Here is a 13,029-nt window from a genome sequence, read left to right on the forward strand (position 1 = left end):
TCATTCGGCCAGCTGGAGTCTCCATGCTGCCACTAACCAGCTGTTGTAACTGCAGTGACAGCTCAGCCCCTTTGTGAGTCACTTTCCTTGTTCGGACTGGAGATAATCATGGCCACTTTATTCGGTCGTCCTGAGCCTTCTGTGACTCGCTGGGCATTATATATAATCAGCTCTTAATTATCGTTTGCTGTATTGCTAAGCAGACGGCGTTCGACTAGACTTACTTTTCTGTCTCCTCTTGGTCGTCTCCTCAAGGTCCCCTACAAGATTTTCTCATGCAGAGATCCTGGCAGAGGTTCTGAGCATGTTATTCTTGCTGCCTGGACCTCTCAGCGGCACTTAGCAAGCAGGTGGTATTTCCTGTCATTTGACCTCGGTCTTAGTTCCTGTCCCTCACTGACTTCTTGTCTTCACATCAAGATGATGGGACTAGGAGTTCAAATCTGTGCCTTTCTCCTGTCCTTCTGTGGTTATGCCCTGGGGGATCTGGTTCCGTCTCTAGCTTTCAGTGCCTTGCATAGGCTGGCTCAGTGGTGAGGAGCATCTCCTATCCTTGCAGAGGACCCAGGCTCAGTTCCCTGCGCTCATGTCAGATGGTTCCTGTAACTCTGATTACAAGGGATTCAATTCCTGCTTCTGGCACCGTGGGCAGACACACACACACACACACACACACACACACACACACACACACACACTATGATTTAAAGAATCTTCTACTCTCACCTTCCATGAGATGGTAGGTGGGAGGGGGTAACCTCAAGCCACAAGTTCTGACGTTACTCTTTATGTCTCTTCCTATCAGTGTTGGGCCCTTCCCAATCACTGTAATCCGGGCAGTGGCAGGCAGGTCCTAAGAAAACCAGTGCTCTTAACCTCTGAGCCATCTCTCCAGCCCCTTCTAGCTCTTTTAAGCCTTATATGACACAGTGACACAGTCCCAATCTCAACCTCAAACTCAGGAGACCCTATTTCAAAAATAAACACACACAAAAGGCCTATCTTTCCTGGGATGTCTGCACTGGCTTGCCCATTATTCAGTCTGCTGACACTGCCTTCTTAGCGAATGCTTCCTTGAACCACTAGACAGAAAATCACAGCCTTTCTCCAGAATGCTGTGTCTCCCACATACTCATTGTCAAATGAGACACTGGGCATTCAGCTGTTTGTTTCTTGTCTACTTTATTGTGGTAGGAACTTGGCTTGTTGATGGGTCCTTGGTGCCACTTAGAACAATGACTGGTACACAGCTCAGTAAATAATCATATGAATTATTTAAGAAAATTTTTCTTTTCTTCCTTCTTTCCTTCCTCCCTCCCTCCCTCCCTCCTTCCCTCCCTCCCTCCCTCCCTTCCTTCCTTCCTTTCTTCTTTTTTTGGCAGGGTCTCTGTATGTAGTCTTGGCTGTCCTGAAACTAGTTATGTAGATCAGGTTGGTCTTGAACTCATAGAGATCTATCTGTTGCTGGCTCCTAAGCGTTTGGATTAAAGATGTTCAAGAACATGCCCGATCTTATTTATATGTGTGCGTCTGCGTATGGGTTTGTGTAAGCTCCACCAAAGACCAGACAAGGCCTTCTGATCCCCGATGCTAGAGTTATAGATGGTTGGTTGAGAGCCACTTGTGAAATCTTGTGGAATATATTAACTTAAGAGACACTGGTCGGGGGCTGGAGAGATGTCTCAGTGGTTAAAAGCACTGACTGCTCTTCCAGAGGACCCAGGTTCAATTCCCCAGCACCCACATGGCAGCTCACAACTGTTTGAAGATCCAGTTGCAGGGGATCTGACATCAATGCACATAAAATAAAATTAAACAAACTATAAATTTTTTTTTTTAAAAAAAGAGACCACTGGTTTTCACCAATCTACTCAGAATATCCTGAGATAGCTTTTTTGTTGCTGTTGTTTTTGTTTTGTTTGTTTGTTTTTCGAGACAGGGTTTCTCTGTAGCTTTGGAGCCTGTGTTAGAACTAGCTCTTGTAGTCCAGGCTGGGCTCGAACCCACAGAGATCCACCTGCCTCTGCCTCCCGAGTGCTGGGATTAAAGGCGTGTGCCATCACTGCCCAGCTCCCTGAGATAGCTGTTGAAGTGTGCAACAGAATTTCCTTCCCCCTCCACCACCCCACCTTGCTGTTCCCCACTTGCCTGATGTTCCCACGAGTATATTTTTAAAATGCCTTGATCTATGACTCCCGATGTCCTGTTACTCTAAAAGCTTAATGAAAATGTTATATTAGGGGCTAGAGAAATGGCTCAGTGATTAAGAGCACTGTCTGTTTTCCCAGACGTCCTGAGTCATCGATAATGACATCTGGTGCCATCTTTAGGGATGCAGGTGTACATGCAGGCAGAACACTTTATCATTTACACAATAAATAAATCTTTTCTTGTTTTTTGTTTTTTTGTTTGTTTGTTTGTTTTTCTGAGTCAGGGTTTCTCTTTAGCTCTGGAGCCTGTCCTGGAACTAGCTGTTGTAGACCAGACTGGCCTCGAACTCACAGAGATCCTCCTGCCTCTGCCTCTTGAGTGCTGGGATTAAAGGTGTGTGCCACCACTGCCTGGCTAAATAAATCTTTTTGTTGTTGTTTGTTTGTTTTTAGAGACAGTGTTTCCCAGCGTAGCTTTGGAGTCTGTCGTGGAACTAGCTCTTGTGGATCAGGCTGGCCTCGAACTCAAAGATCTGCCTGCCTCTGCCTCCTGATTGCTGGGATTAAAGGTGTGTGTCACCACTGCCTAGCTAATAAATCTTAAAAAAAAGAAAGAAAGGAAGGAAGAAAAAGAAAAGAAAAGGAAAAAGTTGTTAGAACACGGAATTTGGAGTGCCCAAATCTGTCTTCCTTCAATGTGTTCACTCCTTTTTGGCTCCAGAATAAACTCTGACTTCCTTTGAGGTTGGAGTTGTGGTTTCACATGAACAGGGTTACTGAAGGGAACCTTAGTGGCTTTGTCCCTGCATCCTGAGAAGAACTGAGCAAGACATGTGTTGCTGGAGAATCGCGGTTCCTCTTGGCAGGCCTAATCTCGTTGATGAAAGAATTTTAAAAGATGAACTCTGAAGGAAACTCAAAGACCATTTTATTAGAGTTTGAGAGGAAAATCACAGGGCAGAAGAGCTGTAAATCCTGGCAATGGACAGGAAGAAGGAGATGGAGAAACCAGGGTTTGAGTTAGGTTTTAATAAAGCAGGTAGCTGGGGCTGAGGTGATGACTCTGCTGTTAAGAGCACTGGCTTCTCAGGGGCTGGAGAGATGGCTCAGTGGTTAAGAGCATTGCCTGCTCTTCCAAAGGTCCTGAGTTCAATTCCCAGCAACCATATGGTGGCTCACAACCATCTGTAGTGAGATCTGGTGCCCTCTCTGGCCTACAGGCACACATGTAGGCAGATATTGTATGCATAATAAATGAATAAATATTAAAAAAAAAGAGCACTGGCTTCTCTTTCAGAGAACCTGGCTTTGAGTCCCAGCACCTTGAGGCTGTTCATAACCTGCTGTGACTCCAGTTCCAGGGCACCGAATGACCTTTTCTGGTCTCTGTGGGCACTGCACACACATGGTGCAGAGACATACATAAAAAATAAAAAAGAAAGAAAGCGGGAGTGGCGGCATGCGCCTTTAATTCCAGGGAGGCAGAGGCAGGCAGATCTTTGTAGTTACAGATCTGGGCTACAGATCGAGTTCCCAAACAACCAGGGGTTCACAGAGAAACCCTGTGTCCAAAAACAGAGAGAGAGAGAGAGAGAGAGAGAGAGAGAGAGAGAGAGAGAGAGAGAGAAAGAGAGAGAGAGATCTGCTAACACCTGTTAAACAGAAGGTGGGAAAGGTGGGAATGAGAAGGACCACTGTCAGGGCAAACATACTTAGTATTCGAAGAAGAAAAAGAAAGATAAAAAAAGGAAAAACTATGCTTCTCAGTTAGAATTCAGAAATATGGGAGGCTTAGCAATAATTTGTAAGCAAGCAGCCACCCTGGAGGAAAGGCTCCCGGGGTATATATCGTCTCATTAAGGAACTGCATTCTTCTCATCTCCTTAGTGTGTTTCCAGCTTTTGGGGGTTGGCTTATGGGCTGGTGGTTGACAGGTTCAGTTGGATTAACTCTTAAGGGAGTGGACAGTCCTATGCAATGTTCTAATCATTGGGATGAGACAGATTAGGACTCAGATTCTATCCTTATGACTAGGAGGAAATGGCTTTTCCTTCATGGGCCTCAACAAATTTCTGAGATATCTCATGGTAAGTGTTAGGTGGGGTACAAAAATAGTCATGAGGGAGGGGTCCAGCAGTCTGGCCTCCATCCCTGTTGGTGCTTGTTTAGATGTCTAATTTTGGGCACGTGGCTGCCAGAGTCCAAGCTGTGACCCTAAAAATCTCCAATTCTACAAAGGGAAATTCTTCAGGCTATTACTAGTGATCTATAGCCCAACAGGTGTTTCCAGGCTTTTGAACTTTAAAAAAAAATTATTCATGTTTGTGTATGTGCTTGAATGTGTGTGCACTCGTGCCAGGATGCACATGTGGCGGTCAGAGCCGGTTCTCACCTTCTATGGTATAGGTCCTGAGCTAGAACTCAGGTTGTCAGCCGTGTTCTTGAGTTCCTTCACCCACTGAGCCATCCCTCACACCCATCTTGTCCTCTTATTAAAAGGGTTGACATAAGGGCTCACACAGGTTTGCACAGGTAGCAAGGAAACTTGATTTAAAGGCAAAAGAAGTGGCTGGGAGATGGCACAGCAGTTATGAGCACTTCTGTTCTGCCAGAGGACTGAGCTTGCTGTCCAGCACCCATAGCGGGTGGTTTACAACCACCTTAAACTTCAACTCCATGGGATCCTACACACTATTGTGGCTTCTGTAGACATCCCATCCCGGGCATGTACACACACACGTGTGTACTCGTGCACATAGTACACACACACACACACACACACACATACACAGACACTTACTCCAAAGCAATAGTAAAAATCAGAAACACAGGGCTGAAGAAATAGTACAGCACCCACAAGGTGGCCCACTGCCATTCTTAAGTCCAATTTCAGGGGACCTGGCTATCTTCTGGATTTTGTGGGCACCAGACAAGCACATGGCACACACATATGTGTGCAGGTAAATACTCATACACATAAAAAGAAGTCAGAATTCTACTGTCAAGATTAACACTGGAGGCACACAAGAGCCTGGATTATTGTTTGTGTCTCCTCTTATGGGGTTCAAAAGAAAGAAGAGTATAGTTAATAGTGGATGGTTCTCTGTTTTGACAGATTAGGTCACGTAATCACATATCTGCTCAGAATGTTCCTTCCCATAATGCCGCTGATTTAAATGATATGCATTTTATAATTTTAATTTTGCATAGGCAGGCATAAGATGGTAAATAATGAATTCTCCCTGAAAGGTTACCTGAGGTCACAATTTTGCCTTATGGGTCAGGCATCTAGAACCAGCTCATGCCAGATTGGCCTTGCTATCTTGGGACCAGCATGCATTGGGCATATTGTTGAGCACAGACTGTCCAAGTTTGCTGGTGGTCAAAGGAGACTACTCCATTGTTAAGAAAGGAGTACATACAGCTAGATGTAGGCGGGACCTGTGGATGCCAGGTGCTTTGTTTGGAGAGAGCAGTGTGTGTGTGGTATGTGCAAGCGAAGGGGTGTGTTATTAGAACAGAAGAGGGTAGCATGGTGGCACATACCTTTAATCCCAGTGCTTGGAAGGCCAAGGCAGGCAAACTTCTGTGAGTTCGAGGCCAACCTGGTCTACATAGTGAGTTCTAGGACAGCCAGGGTTCTGCAGAGAGACCCTGTCACAAAAATATCCGAAGCAAAACACATTTCCATTCTTTGTTTATTCAGAGAGCTCAGGAGTGAGAGGGATCTTCTTTTCTATTTTTCTAAAGAAAAATGTAAAATTTTTATTACACTTTGTGTGTATGTGTGCGTGTGCTTGCAGCACACATATCACAGTAACTGCACAAGTCCTGAGGTCAGAGGACAATTTGTAGGAACTGGCTCCCTCTTTTCATCATGTGGGTCCCAGGAACTGAACTCGCCATCGCCTTAACTACTTTACCATCTTGCCAATGTTGGGTCCAAAGCCTCCTGCCCCCAGCTTCTCCTCATAATCCGAACGACTTGTCCACCCCTCGCTCTCTTGAGCTGCCTCGCTACCCTTGCTATTTTCTGCATCTCCCTTGTGCTTTCTCATCCCCCACACTAAACTCCATCTCTTGCCATCTCCACTGAGGCTTTTCTGGCTCTGGCCGTGTCCAGTCTGCTGCTTCGCTCAGCTCTGAAGTCCTCCAGAAGCCTCTGGATCTTTTCTCTTTTAACCACAATAAAAACCCTTCCCCCTAATGGGTTGGTCATGTCCGCAGTTTCTTTTCTTTTCTTTCTTTTTTTTTTTTTTGTTTTTTTGTTTTTTTGATACAGGGTTTCTGTGCCCCCTCGAACACAACTGGCCCATCTTCTTTGCTTCTACAGTGAATTTATGTTTGCGTCAAGCATTCCATTAGTCTATTGTCTGTGAGCTAAAATCTCCTTTGCAAGTAACTAACATGTCTAAAAATACAAGGCAGTGAGCTCTGGGCATGTGTCTCATGCCTTGAATCCCAGTGCTGGAAAGACAGAAGCAAATAGATCTCAGTGAGTTCGAGGCTGGCCTGATCTGCAGAGGTAGCTCCAGGCTAGACAAGGCTACATAAACAAACCCTGCTTCAACCTTAAAAAAGAAAATAAATATACAAAGCAAAGCCATAATGATTTTCATGAATTATTCATCTGTTAATGATATTTATCATCAGTTTATAGTTGCTAAATTATGTAAAGATGGGAATGAAAGAAGGTGGAGAGGAAGGAATTTTAATAAGAAAAAATAATCAGAGTCAACTGAACTCAGCATCCTGTGCTTCAGATCATCTGGGGGCAGGAGGGACCAGTACGGACCTTGCTGTCCATCACAAGGGCAGACCCGGGAACTGAGTCTTTCAAGTGCCTCATTGAGAAAGCCCTCAGGCTAGAGAGCCCCAGTGGAATCAGCCTTCTCAATCCTTTCCTCATTAGCATTTTTATAGAGAAGAACCAAGAAATCAATTCAAGGTTCAGGCTTATCCTTCTGGCCAGGTGGCTTTTGTCTCTGAGGTCCCCTTCCCCCCCTTATCTTTCTGTCGCTCTCAGCATAGCTGGGGAGTTTGTGGGCACCAAAGCCAGGGGCTTGCAGTCTGTTTTAAAATTATTCTTTAAAGATTTATGGATTTATTGGTTTTTTGTTTTGTTTTGTTTGGAAACAGAATGTCTCTATGTAACCTTGGCTGACTTGGAACTTGCTATATAGACCAGGCTAGTCTCGAACTCATACAGATTCACCTGCCTCTGCCTCCTACTGGGGTTAAAGCTTGTGCCACTGCAAGCAGGTAAATATTTAGTTTTATTATTTTATTTATGAGTATGCCAGGGTGTCTGTCTGTGTGAGTGGAGGCTACATGTGTGTGGATAACAAAGGAGGCAGAAGGGGTCTTTGGATCCCTTGGAGTTGGATCCCTGTAGCTGGCTGATAGCGGTACTGGGAACTGAATCCAGGTCCCCTGGAAGACCAGCAAATTGTCTTTACTGTTGATCTATTGCTCCAGTCTTCGCTCCTTCTCTAAAATACAGTTTTACAAGATGTTTCAAAATTCTTACGCGCACACGTGTGTGTGTGTGTGTGTGTGTGTGTGTGTGTGTGTTGTGTATGTAGCAGTGGAAACGTTTGCAATTTTTTGTTTCTGAGGACTCTGTGTAACAGCTCTGACTGCCCTGGAACTTGCTTTGTAGACCAGACTAGCCTTGAGAGATCTGCCTACCTCTGCCTGCCGAGAACTGGGTCACCACTACCACCACAGTCGGGTTTGCAGATTTTTAAGTCCACTGAATCTTTTTTTTTTTTTTTTTTTTTTTTTTTTTGAGACAGGGTTTCTCTGTAGCTTTGGAGCCTGTCTTGGAATTAGCTCTTGTAGACCAGGCTGGTCTTGAACTCACAGAGATCTGCCTGCCTCTGCCTCCCAGGTGCTGGGATTAAAGGCGTGCACTCCAACCGCCCGGCTAGGCCTCTGCCTCTGTAGTGCTGGAATTGCAGGTGTGAACCACTTAAACCCAGCCCTTTGCTCTCTTTAATGTTGAATTCTCTGCCTAGAGAGGTTCCTGCCACCATTTTCTCAGCATCCAGCCTATGTGAAAGTGAGGGACAAACTTCCTCAAGACCCATGCTTCGCCTCTCCATGTGATGGTGGATTTGGGGAAAAGACAGTTCTGAAAACTATGGTGGGCTGATGGGGCCATGGGCTTGGTGACAGAGCCTCCATCTGTTGGTCTGTCGGTTTTACAGTAAAGCTTGTTCCCTCCCCCAGCTCCTCCATCTTTCAGGTCTTTGACAGTGACAATAGCCAGATTTGAGTATAAGGCACCTATATACATATTTCTCAAGGAAGAGGGTGTTTGGGGGAGCCAGCCAGCCTGCTGACACTGGCTCTAGCCGCTACACAGTTGTGCACCCTTTTTATTTCTCATTACTGGTGTTTCCAATCTTATTCTTAAACATCTTAATGTATGTTAATGTAGTGTGTGTGTGTGTGTGTGTGTGTATGTGCGCGCGCCACAGCATGTGTCATGTGTGTGGAAGTCAGAGGATAACTCACAGAAGTTAGTTCTCTATTTTCACACTAAATGGGTCCTGGGATCAGACTCAGGTTGCTGGGCCTGACAGCCTTTACCCATCAGGCCGTCTCACAGGGCCTTCCTTTTTTTCTTTTTTTTTCTTTTGAGACAGGGTCTCATTATGTATCCCTGATTTGCCTATATCTTACTGTATGAACCAGGCTGGCTTCAAAGCTCATAGAGATCCATCTGCCTCTGCCTCGCGAGTGCTTCAAGGTGTGTGCCACCACCACCTAGCAGACCTTCACATTTTATGCGTGTCCGCCTGGCACAGGCAGGGAGGTGATCATGCTCTTTGTCTGTTCCGCCCACTCAGTGGTGGGTGACGATCTCCCTCATCTGTCTCTAGCTGGTTCTTTGTTAGCTGTTAGCCTGGGTGAGCATCACCTGTCACGCCCACCTCCATTTGTTTCTGGTCTGACCATTGGGGGGGGGTGCTGCTAGTCATGAGACCCCGTTCTCTTTGTTCTCACATATTTGTATCCATGACAGACTTACCATTTTTGCCACATCAGAGAGCCATCCCATCAACAGGACAACAAACGTCTCCAAAAATCCATGCCTTTGGTACCACAAACAGCTTGGCGAGCGTAGGAATGACTGGTTTTCTCTGTGTAGCCCCGGCTGTCCTGGAATTCTCTCTGCAGACCTGGCTGGCTTCTGCCTCCTGAGTGCTGGGATTATAGGTGTGTGCCAGCACCACCTGGCTTCCAGACCTTTTTTTTTTTTTTCTTATTGTTTATGGTGTTCACGGGGCTGAATGAGGTAACTGGCAACTGTTGGTTTGTGGTTTGGCTTACAGTACAAGTCGCCTTAGTATTTGGTGCAAGAGTATTAGACTATGTCTTCAACCTGTGCGAAGGTAAATTTGACTTCCTGGAGCGACTGTCAGACAACCTGCTGCTGAAGATCATCTGCTACCTGGACCTCGAGGATATTGCCAGGCTCTCGCAGACTTCCAGCAGGTTTGCCAAGGTAACAGTCCCCGCCGCTGTGTTGGCTGCACCAGCAGCATCAAGAGCCCTCCCACTAACCTCGGGGATCCATAGTGTTCTTTTTCCTTATCTATTTAAGTTTTCGCTATTTTATTTATTGATTGATCTATTTAATGCCCGGGTGCATACTGTGTGCATGCAATGCCCATGGAGGCCAGAAGAGGGCACCTGATCCCCTGGAACTAAAATTAGACGCAGCTGTGAACTGCCATGCCACGTGATATGCTGGGAACAGAACCTAGGTCCTCTGCAAGAGCAGTCAGTGCTCTTAACTGCTGAGCCATCTCTCCAGACCCTGGGTATCTTTCAGTCTGACTGTCTGTCTGTCTATCTATCCATTTATTTATTGAGAAGGATTTATGTAGTATATGCTAGCCTTGAACTTCTTTTTCTTTTCCTTTCTTTCTTTCTTTCTTTCTTTCTTTCTTTTTTTTCTTTTTTGTTGTTTGGTTTGCTTTTTTTTCAAGACAGGATTTCTCTGTGTAGCCCTGGAATTCACTCTACAGATCAGGGTGCCTCTGCCTTACAAATGCTGCGCTTAAAGGCGCGTGGCACATTGAGTTTAGCCTTGAACTTCAAATCTTCCTGTTTTCACCTCCCAAGCATTGTGATCACAGGTCACATCACCATGGCTAGTTTATTTTTCCTTTGAGACAGTTGGGACAGCATATCTTTCTGTAGCCCAGGCTGGCCTTGAACTCATTGGCAATCCTTCTGCCTCAGCCTTCCGAATTCTGGGATCGTAGATGAGACCCCATCATGCCTAGTCTACTTGTGTTTAATGTCCACAGCCATTTGCTAAGTCCTGCCTCAGTGACACATACAAGCAGCCAAGATGACATTACCGCCACACTCAAGGAACTCACTATCAGATATCAGGTTGCTACACAGATACAGGTTGCAGTTTAATGTGATGGGTTTGACAAAAAACATGTGGGCAAGGTACAAGGACTGGGTGTCATGTGGTTTCCTGTGCCTGGCTTCTTAGAAGTGGGTCACTCTATCTGCGTTTTGAGCGCAAACTAGGGGGCATTCAAGGCAGAGAATCTGCCAAGCCGAGGAACAGAGACAGCATGGCGGCACTAACAGTACTTCAAGGAGTGTCTCGGTTAAGAGTATGCCCCTTCAGCTGGTGGCACACCCTCTCAGGAGCCATAGGCAGGTGAATATCGGTGAGTTTGACGCTAGCCTGGTCTACAGAGTTAGTTCTACACCAGTCAGGGTTACACATTAAGACCATGCCGTAGGACTGAGTTCTGCCCTCAGCACCCATGTCAAGAGGCTTGCCAAGTAACACCCTTTCCTGGCCTCTTCACGCGCCTGAACTCACATGCACACGCCTCCACACACATACACATACATCAAAATAAATCTTTTAAAAAACTGTTTGCTGGGCACTGGTGCACACCTTTAATCCCAGCACTCAGAAGGCAGAGACAGGTGGATCTCTGTGAGTTCGAGGCCAGCCTGGTCTACAGAGCGAGTTCCAGAGCAGCCAGAGCTAACAGAGAAACCCTGTCTCAAAAAACCACAAAAACCCCAGAAAACCAAACCAACCAAACTCAAGGAGTAACTGACCCATTTCCATTTCAACACGGGCAGTTTTGGTGGCCCTGTGTTCCTATCCTCCCACCCCAGGCTGATCAGGGAAACTCGGACCCTTGGTACTCTCAATCCTTAGCAGCACGTGCTGAGACAATTACACCAAGTTCAGCCTGTTAGGACAGGACCCGGTTTTCTGCCTCCTCAGTCGTTCCTGCAGTTTGAAAGTGTCTGTGTCCCACAGGCAAACACATTAGAATGTGTCATTGCACCCTCATTTTGGCTCAGCTGGAGCGTGTTGCTGGCAGCTGAAGAACCTTGGCTAGCTCAGTATTTAGCTGTGAAGTCATAGAGGAACATCCACATAAAAGAACAGGTTTTCCCAGATGGTTCAAAGGACACTGTTACCCAAAGAGTCAACAGTCCCTCCCCGCACAATAACACAGTAAAATGTCTTCACGATTAGAATTCGTTTTCAGTAATATAATTTATTGGTATGCAGAATTCATTTATTTCTTGTGAGTTAAATTGCTGGGGAACTCACTGTGTAACTGAGGCATGGTCCTCCTTCCTCAGAACCCCAGGTGCTGGACTTCCAGGTGTGTGTCGTCACATCTGGCTGAGCCCTCCCCTCCACTCCCCCGCCCACCACCAGCCCCAGTCCGGTGCAGGTGTCACTATGGAAGTGCGTCCAGTGGCGGCAGGCTGTGGGGTGGTCCCTCGCCGACCCCACCCAATATCTTGTTTTTTATATGAATTAATTTATTTATTTTGAGAGTCGGTCTTATTATGTAGCCTTGGCTGGCTTGGAACTCATAGATATCCCCCTGCCTCTGCTAGAATTAAAGGTATGTGCCATCACCTACCCGCCAAGCATTCATACTTTAAGGAGGATGCTGAAGTAACCAAAACGCAGTGGTAGGGACCTATGAAAGCTTCTGCCAGGACCTGGATTTGTTTCCTCCCTTCAGTACAGGGACTCCGCAGGATCCGACATCTGGTGATCTCTCTCCTCACACTGGATGCGCATTACTCCCCATCCAGTTCTTAGGCACCGATTCTCTCATCCTCACCGACCTGCCGTTATTGCAGATTCAGGAGATTCAGCACCTTATTCTTCCCTTTGAGGAACCCTCACACAAGTAGCATATACACACAGACACAAAATAAAAATAATTCTTAGGGCTGGAGAGATGGCTCAGCAGATAAGAGCACTGGCTGCTCTTCTAGAGGACCTGAGTTCAATTCCTAGCAACCACATGTTGGCTCACAGCCATCTATAGGAGGATCTGATGCCCTCTTCTGGCCTGCAGGTATATACACGTAGAGCACACATACATAACATATAAATACATTTTTAGAAACTTTTAAAACATTATAAAAATAATCTTAAAGCAGGGGCTATATCAATTTGTTTCTATTTTTGAAATAATGATTTTCAGTTGAGGATCTGGTGGGCTCAATGCTGGATTTTTTGGTGTAAACAAATGAAGACGCATACTCCAAGCTTGGCTGACTGGAGGGCACCCTGCAGGTCTTGGATGCCAGAAAGGCAGAGTTCTACACTTGTCAGATGGAGGGCCAAGCCCTGAACTGAAGGAAGTTCACCAAGATATGCAGTCACAGGGTCCCCTGCCTGGGAGCCTGCTGACTGGCCTCAAGTCAGAATGTCCACGCGATTCTTTCCCCCAACTGCACCAGAATTGTAACTTGTAAACAAGTTACAAGTGTTTACAGAGGAGATGTTCAGACACACAGGAAAAGAACAGTGAAGGTTGGGATGTGACTGTGACCATGCTTC

At 46.0% G+C, this 13,029-nt stretch overlaps 1 protein-coding gene across 2 annotated transcripts in view; it reads left to right on the forward strand.

The window, feature by feature from the left end:
• The window catches only part of Fbxo36 (F-box protein 36), a 56,931-nt gene that overhangs the window by 38,769 nt on the left and 5,133 nt on the right, over positions 1-13,029 (forward strand). For both annotated transcript variants that reach the window (XM_048458955.3, XM_048458956.3), the window contains exon 3: positions 9,494-9,666. In XM_048458955.3, the coding sequence (XP_048314912.3) occupies positions 9,494-9,666 (173 nt within the window). The remainder of the gene's footprint in view (positions 1-9,493; positions 9,667-13,029) is intronic.

The sequence above is a fragment of the Myodes glareolus genome, chromosome 1 (assembly GCF_982192425.1).
Source record: "Myodes glareolus chromosome 1, mMyoGla1.1, whole genome shotgun sequence".
In the NCBI taxonomy this organism is placed as follows: domain Eukaryota; kingdom Metazoa; phylum Chordata; class Mammalia; order Rodentia; family Cricetidae; genus Myodes; species Myodes glareolus.